The sequence below is a fragment of the Bos indicus genome, chromosome 26, assembly GCF_029378745.1.
Source record: "Bos indicus isolate NIAB-ARS_2022 breed Sahiwal x Tharparkar chromosome 26, NIAB-ARS_B.indTharparkar_mat_pri_1.0, whole genome shotgun sequence".
NCBI lineage: Eukaryota > Metazoa > Chordata > Mammalia > Artiodactyla > Bovidae > Bos > Bos indicus.
The window spans coordinates 22,521,240-22,535,598 of NC_091785.1; the positions used below are offsets into that span (position 1 = coordinate 22,521,240).

The window sequence follows — 14,359 nt, forward strand, 5'->3', positions numbered from 1 at the left end:
GAAGCAAAATGAAGTGGACAGATGGAACAACAAGGCTGAGCTACAAACCGGCTGGGGATTTCTTGGTCCATTTTAACTTACTCTCTCTGACTCATGACTCTGCAAAGTGGCTTTCTTTTTCCCAGTGCTGGATGGATGATGGCTGAGACACATAGTTAATGCCCAACTTATCCAGGAAATGCATGGAAATGTTACCTTAAAAATGTAGCAATGTAGCTTAGGAGAAAATGTGGGTTCTTCTTTATATCCAATGCAAATCTAAAGTAAATCCTCCTAACATGCAATTTCTCACAATCCCAGCTACCTTTCACAGACAGAAGTCTCTAAGGGTCTTTTATGAAACAATAAATAAATAATAGTTTCATCCAGAAGCTCGGAACATGGTGCCTGTTTCCTTACTAAGACATGTGAGAAAGCAGACTGTCTCTAAAAGCTGCTATGTAAATTCTTCAGGCACAAAGGAGAAAAACAGGCAAAGGTTGTTTACAGGCAGATTCTGTAGCTCTGATTCCAAGGAAGGAGGGAACATAACTGGTATACGCAACAAGGTACATATGAGGAAAATTCCTAAAAGTTTCACCCTAACACTATTCTTATAAGGCCACAGATTTACATTAAAGGGTCTGATTATGGGTGAATACCTAAAGCCTGATACATCTGGATTTCAAGCCTAGTCTTATCAAGCTATGGTCCTGTATTCTCAAATACTTGCTAAACATGTACACCTGTATGTCATGCTTTGTTTACATGGTTTTCTTCACACTATTGTTGTTCAGTTGCTAAGTTGTGTCTGACTTTTTGCGACCCACGGACTGCAGTATGCCAGGCTTCCCTGTCCTCCACCATATCCTGGACATGGAATACTATTTTTCTTCATCACCAAAAAGCCAAAGTCTTAGTTTTCCTTTTGGAAGGCCCAGTTATAACGCCATCATTTCCCTGCACAACATAATTCACATAATGTAAAAAACAAAGCTTTAGAGGCATTAGACCTGAGTTAAAACTCTGATTTCTCTACTTCTGGGCTGCAAGGCCTTGGGCAAGACACCAACCTCTCTGAGTACCAGAGAAGTATTCTTCATCTAGTTGGGTTTCCTTTCTAAAGCTTTTCTTTGTGTCTTCCTATATAACTATAACTTGCCCTAAAGAAAACTTATCCCCTCAAGCAGTTTCCGTTTTCCTAGACCCAAAAGAGCAGTCCAGTGATCTGTACTACAGAGTATATTTCCAGATATCTGGAATTAAAGATAATTCCCTGATGGTCCAGGGGTTAGGAGTCCTCAATTTCACTGCAGGACTGCAGGGGACATGACTTTGATCCCTGGTCGGGGAACTAAGATCCCACAGGCCACATGGCATGGCCAAAAAAAAAAAGACAAGTAAGAAAAGAAAGGGGACAAGAAAACCATCATATTCATACCTGCTTCAACCTGGGAAACCTTCAAACATACAGGTTACAAGACTGGCTTCTGAGAAAGGGTGAAGGTATGATTGAGTGGTATGTGGCAGTGATTAAAATGGTTCCTCTGAGGCTGGGTTATTTAATTTTAAATTAACATATCTTTTCACCTTCAGAATTGCCTCATATACTCCCATTTCATGCAGTAACAAGCTTCCCTCTCCATGAAGTCAATGAATCTTCAGCCCATCCAATTCAACAACAACAACAAAAAAAAGCAATTTCCCTTGATGCCTGTTAACAGCAGTGTATTACAAGCCTCAGAGATTCTGCTGATTAACATTAAACAAAATAAAACCTCAAATAGGAATACCTTTTAACCTTTTCACTTTGAAACTAGTCAAAACTTCAGCGAGTGACCTGTTTCCTCTAACTTACCTTTAATGGTCTAGGTCTTAACCCTTTCATGCCAAATATCCCCTTCTTTATACTGCTGTTTCTGTGGCCATTCAAGACCAGTGATGCAAAAATGGACCCTTACTATAGAAGACATTTTGGCAACCATCAGGAAGGATGAGCTATTGGCCAATGCATCTAGTCGCGTGCTTTATTCAATGATCCAAAATCTGTAAATTGGCCAAGAGAATTTGATTTATTAGTATACTTAAACTCATTGGGGTTGCAAGAATCAGACACGACTTAGCAACTAAACCACCATAAACTTCCTGACTGAAGGAAATGGAACTGTGAATGGTGTAGTCCCAAACTACACCATGGTAACCCTCAGGTTTTAACTTGGGGAATGATTTAAGTCAGTATCTCTCTCGATTTCTAGGTGAGAAGCACATGTGTCACACTCGGCAAGTTATTCACCTACTCGACATTCTTCTAGTCTCTGCATTAGACAAATGAAAGTTCACAATTCATTAACTGGAGGGAAACAAGAAAGAGTTAATGTGTATGAAATGTACATGGCCTGAGGGACAGTTGCCTCATTTTCTGAAGCTGTGCATGGCTACGCATTTTGGCAGTTTGAGATTTCTACCTTGATGCATGATTTTACCCAATGTAGGTTTCTGCCTCATCACCTGCTGGAAATTAAGCAATTGGTTATAGCTACTTTGCTTGAAAAATGAGCTAATTTCTAGTTACTGTGGCCCCAAACCATAGATTTAAGCCAAGTGAGATACCATGCGCTTTACATTTTGGCTAAATTATCTCTTCTACCACTGACAAGAGAGGGAAACAGAATTCCTTCTTGCTTTTTAGATATCAGCCTGACTTTGTTTCACTCTTTCCACAATCATAATGAAACTAAATGAAGAAAAATGAACCACAGGAGACGAAGGAACCACAAAAGTCAAACGGACCATGTACATTTCCATAGAAGATATCACTTAATCTATGCCCCTTAGAAATGATTGCTTTTTATCAAAGCTTTCTCTCAATAAATGAACAGAGGCTCCAAAGCTTTCCTAGGACAAAACACCTACAAGATAAGCCTCCCCCTGCTCAGATCCCATTATTCTGTGCTACAGATTCCCTTACTTTGTTCTAGTAGCAGGCCAGGAGCTGCTGGCAGAGTTCCTAGGGCTGCAGGATGCAAACCTTTAATACCCTTTGCAATTAGTAGTTTAGCCCTGGATTTCTTGTCTCCAGAAGCAAGGCCCCTCTACACTCTCAGAAATTAGTGACTATAAAGGAACAAAATGGCCATGTGAAAATGTCTAACAGACTTTCTACCTTATTTCAGGATACAAGAAAATCCTAATACATACCTGCAAGGACTTCTGAGGCAGTGGAGATCAGCTCAAAACCCCAAGAAGTGATCTATTTTTAATTAACAGTAAACATTCCAATCCCTTGAATGTGACCTGAGAACTTTAAAAAAAAAAAAAAAAAACTGACATGTGCCAAAACCCTGAAACATTTTAATTATACCTCATTCCCATCAGCACAATTAATCAACTTATAAGACACTTATAATTTTGAGTATGGGGGACAGGATGGCAAAAAAAAAAAAATAATAATTAGTAACTGACTAACTTAGGCTTCTTTTCCTATCACTTCAAAAACAGGGAATTAATTTAGTGAATCACATGCTAGACTGGGGAGAGCAGGAAATATTCTGTGGATTCCATACTATAGTTAGAGAAAAACAGGCACATGGATTCCAAACTAAGTGGGAAGAGCTGTGCATATACTTCAGTGGTGGAGAGGGAAGAATGGGGATCTCATGTGGATAAAAACGGAAGACGGCTGACCAGATTCCTGGGTTAGTCCAGTGTGGGCTATATGGACACCATACTAGCAAGGAGTGGGCCCAATGTTCATGTCATCAGAGAGAGGAAGGTGGGCATATGGATCACATACTGGTTTTCAACTACCCCAAGTAAAGAATGAAATTAAAAGACATGAAAAGGGGTTTATGCTCCATCCCAGGGGTATCTTTTAGAACTCCTCAGGAAAGGCAATCAGCGACTCTGCCAAAGTAATTAAGCAAGAGAACATTTACCATAAAGCCCACATCAGTTAAGTGAACAGAGATGAATCTTATTACAGCGCACTGTCAGCTCTGAACCTGCAGGTGCTAACCACCGAAATGCCTTGCTACGCGCCCTGACTGCTGGCCCACCCACTGTGGTGGAGCGCTTTGCCTTTATTTGCAGCTCTGAAGAAGCAGGCTTCTCTCACCTGCTCTGGCTGTGTTCTGTTGCCTTCAGAAAGTCCTAGTACAAGTGGTTTAATGCTAAGAAACCTGAGTATAACTAGTAGAGGCAGGTGTTGGGGTTGGCTAGAGAAAGGAGCCCTGAGAGGTAGAAAGTATGGGTGTTGGAGAAAAAGCAGGGGAGCTGGATAGTAAAGTAAGGAGAATAGGATAGTTGAGTAAATTAAGAAGTAATCAGGTAAATCAAGAAGAATAAATAAGCTGCTCAAAGTTTTGAACCATTCCGTTTAGGTGAAGTTGATGGTATCTCTTCTCACTGAAAAGGGGAAAAGTTAAAATTTCACTGCAAAGACTGAGGGCAAGAGGAGAAGGGGGTGACAAAGGATGAGATGGCTGGATGGCATCATCAACTCAATGAACATTAGTTTGAGTAAATTCTGGGAGATGGTGAAGAACATGGAAGCCTGGCGTGTTGCAGTCCATGGGGTTGCAAAGAGTGGGACACGACTAAGCAACTGAACAACAACAATAATGCAATACACTTTCTCCACAGGAAAAGAAATACTACTGAGGAATATTGCTTTTTCAGTGTTAATAGTAGCCTCTGCTACTATTAGCCTCTGCTAATATCTGCTTTATTAATGAGTTAGCTCCAAATTTAAAGGGTCAGATTTTTCTCAACAACCTAATCACTATCTATTGTTAAACAAAATTCACTGTTTGTTAAAGGAAACTGGTGTTTTATCAATCATTCTAGATTTACAAATGGTACCTGATATACATTTGGTCCTATTTTTTTCAGCAAAGAAGAGTAAAAAAAAAAAAAAAAAGTCTCAAACTGACTAAATGGTAGTCTACTAAGTTAGAGACCCAGAGAGCTTTTATTCAACAGAAACTCTCACAAGAGGATGGCTGTCAGAGTTCTTGTGGGGACAAATTACAAAATCATATAACACATTTTAAAAAACTCATCAAAGGCCATGTGTCTGTCACTTGGAGGAGTAGTTAACAGTATACAGACAAGTAGATAAGGCCTCTGAGTTTACAGATCTATAAATCTTTAACTCATTATCAAGAGGAGATTCCCAAAGACATTGCTGGGAGAAGACATGACCAGCTACTGAGAAAATGAGATGGAATGGGTTTGTGACCCAAACTGGAGGTCTTATAGCACATGCACACATAGGCACTCACATATTTGAACTTCTCTCTAGACCTAGAACAAGTGTAAACAAAGAGCTGTGGTAAAAATGATTTACAGGCTTACTTTCTACGGTAGCTCTTTGTTTGCAACAGAGCCTGCAGTTTCCTTACATTCAAAGGCAGTGGGAGGTGGGAAAAGGAGAGGAGACTAGATGACTACTACTCAGAACCAAGCAGAGCTGCCCAGGAGAGGACTTAATGGGAGGATAAATTTGGGACCTGATTCTTTGACAGCACCTCCAGTAATAGCTAGTAAAGCAGGGGGTGAGAGCCAGCTCCACACATTCATCATAATAGTGCAACAAGATGAAGGTCTTTGGGGGAGAGTCTATGAAATCCGGAGTAAGAAAATGAAGCCCATGTGGAGGGCGAGGCAGTTGGCTCTGGCAAACTGTCTCTACAGGAGGCTGGGTATAATTGTTTTATGCTCACAAAGAAGTTATTATCTGCTTTCTCTCCAATATACCAGAAATAGTGGTAAGCTTTTCCTCTCCTGAAAAAGTGATGTTACCAAAAGGACAGATTTAGTGTTAAAGTGATTCTAGAACTTTGTTTATCCTGTATGCACCATTTAAGAAAGAAAGAAATCTTCTATCTTCTTTACCTCCCCTACTCTGCAAATTGACTGCTTTTTCGCCTAGTGAAAGAACACTGTCCCTACAAAGTCCTAGAAAATCCTATAGTGTCTGAAGCTAAGGGTTTGATAGCACAGACCACGATGTGACAGTTTAGTTTGTCTGACAAACATGTGAATACCTACCATGTGTAGGTACTATGCAAGGCAATAGGGGAGGTGAATGAAATCTGATCCCAGGTAACAAGGAACTTATAGATTAGTGGAATAGACATGCCACAGACAGACAATCTCATTATAATGTTGTAAGAGCTAGACAGACAGAGTCAACGAGAGATATCATGAGTGTGCAGAGGAGGGATATTAGACCAAGCTGGGGACTTAGGAAAGGCACCCTGAAGGGAGATGGTGCTTGAGCAGAGTATGGAAATATGAGTTAATCAGGGAAGGGAAGAGAAGAATGTTTTGACACATTTTCTTATAGGGATGGAGACTATTACCCAACTTTTACTAAATCAGACTAAAGAAACCTTACTAGATTAGTTAAATTGAGGTTATTGCAACTAAAAAACAACAAAAAACACAGCCATCCAAGTTTTCCAGTAAACCAAAGAGAAAAGTTGGGATTCTCAGGTGGCTCAGTGGTAAAGAACCCACCTGCCAATGCAGGAGGTGCAGGATATGTGGGTTTGATCAGAAAGTAGGGAAGATCCCCTGGAGGAAATGGCAACCCAATCCAGTATTCTTGACTGAAGAATCCTGTGGACAGAGGTGCCTAGCGAGCTACAGTCCAGGGGGTCGCAAAAGAGCTGGACACGACTGAGCAACTGAGCAAAGAGAAAAGTTATAGCTTCCTTTCCCAGAGTCTTGTTTTACATCTTTTCCAGCTAACGGGAATCAGGATATCTTAGTGAAAGCCATGAAACCTTTGCCCGCTGGGTCCTGTTTGCAGCTTTTTGCTCAGTGCTAACATAAAGATGCTCATGGCAAGTTCTGAGCCTCCCCTCCCCTAAACTAAGTGTAGATACAAAGCAACTATCAAAGCTGAAGGCAGCCCTTTCAGTCTCATATGGGAGTGGATGGATCTCAGCTGTGCTGCGCCCGCCCTCTGCAGTGTGTCAGTCTCCAGCTGGTAATGCAGCTGCTTCACTTAAAGCTAGACAAGCCTCTAGACTCTGATCTCCACCAAACCACAGTGAAGAGACTAAATGGCTCTGCTCTGCAGCTGCCTATTAATTCTAACAGCTTCCTTGGTTGCCCTTTGGCTTATAAGACAATATACATTTGGGAAGGTCCTCAGAAGCACACAGAGAACCTTTAACCTCATGAAGAGCCTGAAAAAACACCTTACTGCCAAGAGGAGTAAGGCATCAAAACAGCTATATCATGAGTGTATAAACAGCATCAGAATCACAGATTCCTTCAGCAGAGCCTCTAGCTTAGATAAATGACAGCAACCCATCACTCAGCCAATGAGGGTTTTTTTTAAGGAATCCTTAAAATCATCCTTAAAATTCAGTGAATCTGCAAGATAAAAATATCATTAATTGCCTTGTTACTTTAAAAAAGGGAAGAAAAACAATGCATAATGCTATCAATAATTCATTTCAAAGTGGCTTTAGCTGTCTCAAAGCCCCGTTTCAGATAATTAAAATCTTTTGGCTGTGCTCTTGTTATCCTGGAGGAAATCAGAAGTTAGTAAGCTCTACTGTGTTGGGATAAATAACTCAGCTCATAAATAAGGGAGACACTGGTAACAATTCCAAAGCATTACTTCCTGGCTATACCAGGTTAGCCCAGGAGCTGCCAAGACTGTTGTCTATTAAGATGTGAAGCAGACTTTTATAATGGGGATCCAGAGACATATCTGGGAAGTACTATTAAAGTGGGGAGCCCTACAAGAACTTCTTAGGCAACTCAATATCCACTTTCCTAGCTTTTTAGGACCTCAGGTCAGCTGATGATTCTAGAAGACAACAGTAGTAGTATAAAGCCTTAGAACATCCATTCCAGTCATCTATTCATGCATCCAACAAACATTTATTGTACCATACTGCACTGTATGAGGGGCAGAGATTCCAGAAGTAAACAAACACAGTCTCTGTCCTTAGATGTTCACTATCTAGTGATGGACAGACATGTAAACAACTATACTTCAAAGTGATAAGTGTTCTAAGACAGAAATGTACAATACAGAGTCCTATAGCAATGCAGGTGTGAACCATTCTGCCTCAAAGAATCCAGTAAACTTTGTAGGAAGGTGACATTAGATTTTGAAGCATTAAATAAGATTTTGCTAGGTGAAAAGAGGAATCGGAAGACATTCTGGATAAAAAGCATGCACAAGGCACAAAGGTATTAAATTTAGTACTCGGTGGCCAAGTCTGATTCAGCCAGATCTTAGGACAGATAGGAGAGCTGTAGTAAGGTTAGAAAGATGTCAGATGAAGAGATTTGGACATTATCCTATGCCTATCAATGATAGGGAATCACACAAGGTTTAAAATCTAATGATTTTTCTAATGAAATAGCTTAGACACAGAAAAGAATGCAGAAGAGAATATAATGAATGTTTGTTTACTCAATATCCAACTTAAGAAAGTACTACAAATACCTTTCAAACACTCCAGGTACCTCTTCTGGATTGCGTACCTGTCTCTCTCTTCCTAGAAGTAAACACTCTCCTGATTTTGGTATTTATCATCCCTATATGCAACAGCTTTATTCTTTTACTAAATATGTCTCTAAATAACATAGATTTATTAAGTTTTGTTTTTAATATGGGCATATTACCTTATATTCTGCAATTTTTATTCAATATTTGTGAGATTTCTATCGATTTGTATGGTTCTAATCCATTTTCAGTGTTATAAAATATTCCAGTGGGTAAATACACAATATATTCTGTTGCTGAAAATGTAGGTGGTTTTCAGCTCTCTTGGTATTTAAAACAATACTTAACACAGGGTGTTTGGTTTTTTTTTTTGGCTACACCCACCGCATGCAGGATCTTAGTTCCCCAACTAGGAATCGAACCTGTATCCCCTGCACTGGAAGCACGGTCCAAATCACTGGACCACCAGAGAAGTCTCAACATGTGTTCTTATTTATATATTCTTGGAATCATTTGGGAAAGTTTGTCAAAGATATATACTTAGGAATGAAATTACTGTACTGTAAGGTTTGGGCAACTTGGACTTTATTAGATATTGCCAAACTGCCCTCAAACGTGGTTCCAACATACTCTCATCATCAGTGTTGATGGCCTGCACTTCTGAAATTCAGCTCTAGTGACTGAATAAATGTGAGACATTATGAGACCTTGAACTAAAATGGTAGTTGTAGAAATAGAGAATTAACCTGAGAAAAATTGAAGAGGTAAAGCTGAAAGAACCTACTGACTGACTGAGTAAAGGACAGAGAAGGCTCTAAATCAACCTTGAGATTTCTGCTTTAGGCAATTGAACAATGATACCATTAATTGAGATAGTAAACACAAACTGATATGGTTCTTCAATTGGTACATTCAGTAAGGCATATTTTTTGGAATGTCAAGTTTGAATTACTTGTGGGACCTGTCTGTAGTAGGGTATGAAGTTCAAGAGGCAAGACCATGTTGGTAGTGAAAACTGTGAAACTTGTTCACCTAGGGAGCTACAAAGAATCAGATACACAGGGTAAAAAAAGTTAAGAAATAAATAAATAGAACAGCACTTTCTACTAGTTAACATGAGTTTCTAATTTTAGAAAGAAAAAGTCAGTTATATGCCCCATGATGTAACGATACAACGTAGGTACCCCCCCAAAAAAGAAAACTACATCTGGATTTCCACCTATTTAGACTAAAACCGGGAGAAGGCAATGGCATCCCACTCCAGTGCTCTTGCCTGGAGAATCCCATGGATGGTGGAGCCTGGTGGGCTGCAGTCCATGGGGTCGCTAAGAGACACGACTGAGCGACTTCATTTTAACTTTTCACTTTCCTGCATTGGAGAAGGAAATGGCAACCCACTCCAGTGTTCTTGCCTGGAGAATCCCAGGGGCGGGGGAGCCTGGTGGGCTGACGTCTATGGGGTCACACAGAGTCGGACACGACTGAAGTGACTTAGCAGCAGCAGCAGCAGACTAAAACCTTCAGCTGAAGGTAGAACAAGCAGGGATGAAAGATGACAGCTTTATTACACTAGACCTCAAAGAGCTACTAAGCTGTGCTTTAAACATTATTACTGAAGGGGAGACAAACTGACATCCTGTTTGACAACAGAAACAAGCCTTAGCACTTCTGAGTGTGTCTTACTTAAGGACCCTTAAGCATTTCTATAATTTGCTGTGTTTTCAGATATATGAAAAGGTGCTTTTTAAGTGAGAAGGAAGTATATATTGCGAATTATGATGAATACTTCTTCATTCTCTGACTAGTTTCAACAATATGTGAATAGAAGCTCAGGAAATGGAGTAATAGTTGTGATCAAACAGTTTCACGGGGATACAGGAACAGCTGAGACTCTAATGTACCACCTATGTCAGACCTGCTTTTCAGTAGTAACTGACCTTAGAAAAAATGCAGGTAAGAACTTGGAGTAATATTCTAATAAAAAATTGTGTTGGTCTCTTTGTTTTTAGGAAGAAAGTAGAGCTATCTAGTACCTACAAAAACTAGGCTAAAACACCACATTTCAAACCCTAAGGTGAGTAAGGAGTTGACTGTCCCCATCTCCTGCCCCATAGTGTGTGGATGGGTGTTAATCAATCTGTCATGTCTAATTTTCTAGACTTCTTCTGTGGCCACTAGCCATATGTGAATATTGACCACTTGAAATGTGGCTAGTGCAACTGAGGAACCGAATTTTATTTTAGTTAATTTAAACTGAAAACACTAAAGCAGTGTGAATTATTCCATTAGATACAACTTCATTTTGGAATGACTTCATTACACTTTAATCACTGTATCGTACACTGGGCATGTGTGTCATTTCTAGTACTACCCATAAACCTATCACCGACTTACTTGATACCAATGGATTGATTCAGGTCAAATGACTTTCTACATATGGATTTAATAATGTAATATATTTAAAAAATATTTTATGCAGACAGCAGGAGTCCCAGCAGGGCTCCCTAATCTCAGCACTACTGACATTTGGGGTAGGCAATGTGTTATGGGGGCTGTCTTGGGTTTAGCAGCATCCCTGGTCTCTATTGGGAGAAGGCAATGGCACCCCACTCCAGTACTCCTGCCTGGAAAATCCCAGGGACGGAGAAGCCTGGTAGGCTGCAGTCCATGAGGTCACTAAGAGTCGGACACGACTGAGCGACTTCACTTTCACTTTTCACTTTCATGCACTGGAGAAGGAAATGGCAACCCACTCCAGTGTTCTTGCCTGGAGAATCCCAGGGACGGGGGAGCCTGGTGGGCTGCCATCTATGGGGTCGCACAGAGTTGGACACGACTGACATGACTTAGCAGCAGCAGCACCAACTGGTCTCTATTTACTATATGTCGCAGCACTCCCCCACCTCCACAAGCTGTGATGACCAGACATACCAAATGTCCCCTGGGGGGCAAAACTACATTAATTGAGAACTACTGAGTTACAGTGATACCTACACAACTCAGAATTGGTAATTAAAGTACCTGTTAGCTTTTAATTATAGTTAAATTATGTTTCTAGTTTTATAAGGTAAATATGAAAAGATTTTTAAGTTCAAAATGAAGGCATATTACTGACGTATTATTGAGTAGAGATGCAAATAACAGTACTACTTCAGAACACCAAAGAAAAAGAGACTGGAAGAAGGTATGTTGTCAGCCTCATAATGAACGGCAACTGCAATTTGCCTCAGCAAGACAAAAAAAAAGGCTTTTTGTTGTGAAAACAATTTTTCAGGATAATAATACCACTAAAAAATGTCAGCAAATATAAAGAAGTTTATTCTTAACATTAAAAATGAATCAACAGAATACACTGTCTGAAATCAGAATTAAATGTCCAACAAAGGGGACACATATCTATATCTATATCTATATCTATATATCTATGGCCGATTCATGTTGATGTTTGACAAAAAACAACAAAATTCTGTAAAGCAATTATTCTTCAATTAAAAAAATAATTAATTTAAAAAAGCCTGTAAAAATCTCCCCAAGGCAGAACATCTGAATAAACTCTTCTAATGAAGAAAAAAAGTCCAATAAAAATTTTTTAATGATTTTTAACAGGATCAGAATCTGTAATCTCTGGTTACTATATCATTTTTTGATGGAGATATGGTAAAATAAATTATTATTTCAGCTATGGACAGTTTATCAGACAATTATGAGGAAAACACTTAATCTTATAAAAAGTAAAAGATGTTCAATAACTGCCCTACAGAATATGACATTTCTAATGATATCAACTGAGAACTTCCAGATGTACAAGGTGGATTTAGAAAAGGCATAGGAAGCAGAGATCAAACTGCCAACATCCACCAGATTACAGAGAAAGCAAGTTCAGTTCAGTCGCTCAGTTGTGTCCAACTCTTTGCAACCCCATGAACCACAGCACGCCAGGCCTCCCTGTCCATCACCAACTCCCGGAGTTTATCCAAACTCATGTCCATTGAGTCGGTGATACCATCCAACCATCTCATCCTCTGTCGTCCCCTTCTCCTCCTGCCCCCAATCCCTCTCAACATCACGGTCTTTTCAAATGAGTCAGCTCTTTGCATCAGGTGGCCAAAATATTGGAGTTTCAGCTTCAACATCAGTCCTTCCAATGAACACCCAGGACTGATCTCCTTTAGGATGAACTGGTTGGATCTCCTTGCAGTCCAAGGGACTCTCAGGAGTCTTCTCCAACACCACAGTTCAAAAGTATCAATTCTTCGGCGCTTAGCTTTCTTTATAGTCCAACTCTCACATCCATACATGACTACTGGAAAAACCATAGCCTTGACTAGACGGACCTTTGTTGACAAAGTAATGTCTCTGCTTTTGAATATGCTGTCTAGCTTGGTCATAACTTTCCTTCCAAAGAGTAAGCATCTTTTAATTTCATGGCTGCAGTCACCATCTGTAGTGATTTTGGAGCCCAGAAAAATAAAGTCAGTCACTGTTTCCACTGTTTCCCCATCTATTTGCCATGAAGTGATGGGACTGGATGCTGTGATGTTAGTTTTCTGAATGTTGAGCTTTAAGTCAACTTTTTCACTCTCCTCTTTCACTTTCATCAAGAGGCTCTTTAGTTCTTCTTCACTTTCTGCTATAAGGATGCTGTCATCTGCATATCTGAGGTTATTGGTATTTTTCCCAGCAGTCTTGATTCCAGCTTGTGCTTCATCCAGCCCAGTGTTTCTCATGATGTACTCTGCATAGATGTTAAATAAGCAGGGTGATAATATACATCCTTGATGTACTCCTTTTCCTATTTGGAAGCAGTCTGTTGTTCCATGTCCAGTTCTAACTGTTGCTTCCTGGCCTGCCTACAGGTTTCTCAACAGGTGGGTCAGGTGGTCTGGTATTCCCATCTGTGTCAGAATCTTCCAGAGTCTATTGTGATTCACACAGTCCAAGGCTTTGGCATAGTCAATAAAGCAGAAATAGATGTTTTTCTGGAACTCTCTTGCTTTTTCCATGATTCAGCGGATGTTGGCAATTTGATCTCTGGTTCCTCTGCCTTTTCTAAAACCAGCTTGAACATCTGGAAGTTCATGGCTCACATACTACTGAAGCCTGGCTTGGAGAATTTTGAGCATTACTTTACTAGTGTGCAAGATGAGTGCAATTGTGTGACAAGGGAATTCCAGAAAAACATCTGCTTCATTGACTACACTAAAGCCTTTGACTGTGTGGATCACAACAAACTGTGGAAAATTCTTAAAGAGATGGGAATACCAGACCATCTCCTGAGAAACCTGTATGCAGGTCAATAAGCAATGGTTAGAATAAGACATGGACAATGGACTAGTTCAAAACTGGGAAAGGAGTATGTCAAGGCTGAATATAGCCACCCTGCTTATTTAACTTATATGCAGAGTACATCATATGAAATTCCAGGCTGGATGAATCACAAGCTGGAATCCACACTTCCCAGAGAAATATCAACAACCTCTCTAATGGCAGAGAATGAAGAGAAACTGAAGAGCTTCTTCATGAGGGTGAAAGAGGAGAGTGAGAAAGCTGACTTAAAACTCATTCAAAAATATACAAGCAATTCCTACAGCTCAATTCCAGAAAAACAAATGACCCAATCAAAAAATGGGCCAAAGAACTAAATAGACATTTCTCCAAAGAAGACATACAGATGGCTAACAAACACATGAAAAGATGCTCAACATCACTCATTATCAGAGAAATGCAAATCAAAACCGCAATGAGGTATCATTTCACGCCAGTCAGAATGGCTGCGATCCAGAAGTCTACAAGCAATAAATGCTGGAGAGGATGTGGAGAAAAGGGAACCCTCTTACACTGTTGGTGGGAATGCAAACTAGTACAGCCACTATGGAGAACAGTGTGGAGATTCCTTAAAAA

General features: G+C 40.0%; 1 protein-coding gene across 7 annotated transcripts in view; it reads right to left on the reverse strand.

The window, feature by feature from the left end:
• Window positions 1-14,359, reverse strand: part of ARMH3 (armadillo like helical domain containing 3) — a 177,844-nt gene that overhangs the window by 43,304 nt on the left and 120,181 nt on the right. Inside the window, exons 24-25 of one of the 7 annotated variants that reach the window (XR_011564263.1) lie at window positions 3,178-3,280; window positions 1,838-2,025 (exon numbers count right to left, since the gene is read on the reverse strand). The exons of 5 other annotated variants lie outside the window; for them this stretch is intronic. Coding sequence is in view for 1 of the 2 variants with exons in the window: in XM_070780705.1 (XP_070636806.1) it covers window positions 3,205-3,280 (76 nt within the window). In the remaining variant the exon portion in view is untranslated. The remainder of the gene's footprint in view (window positions 1-1,837; window positions 2,026-3,177; window positions 3,281-14,359) is intronic. One more of the 7 variants, XM_070780705.1, reaches the window with a different exon arrangement.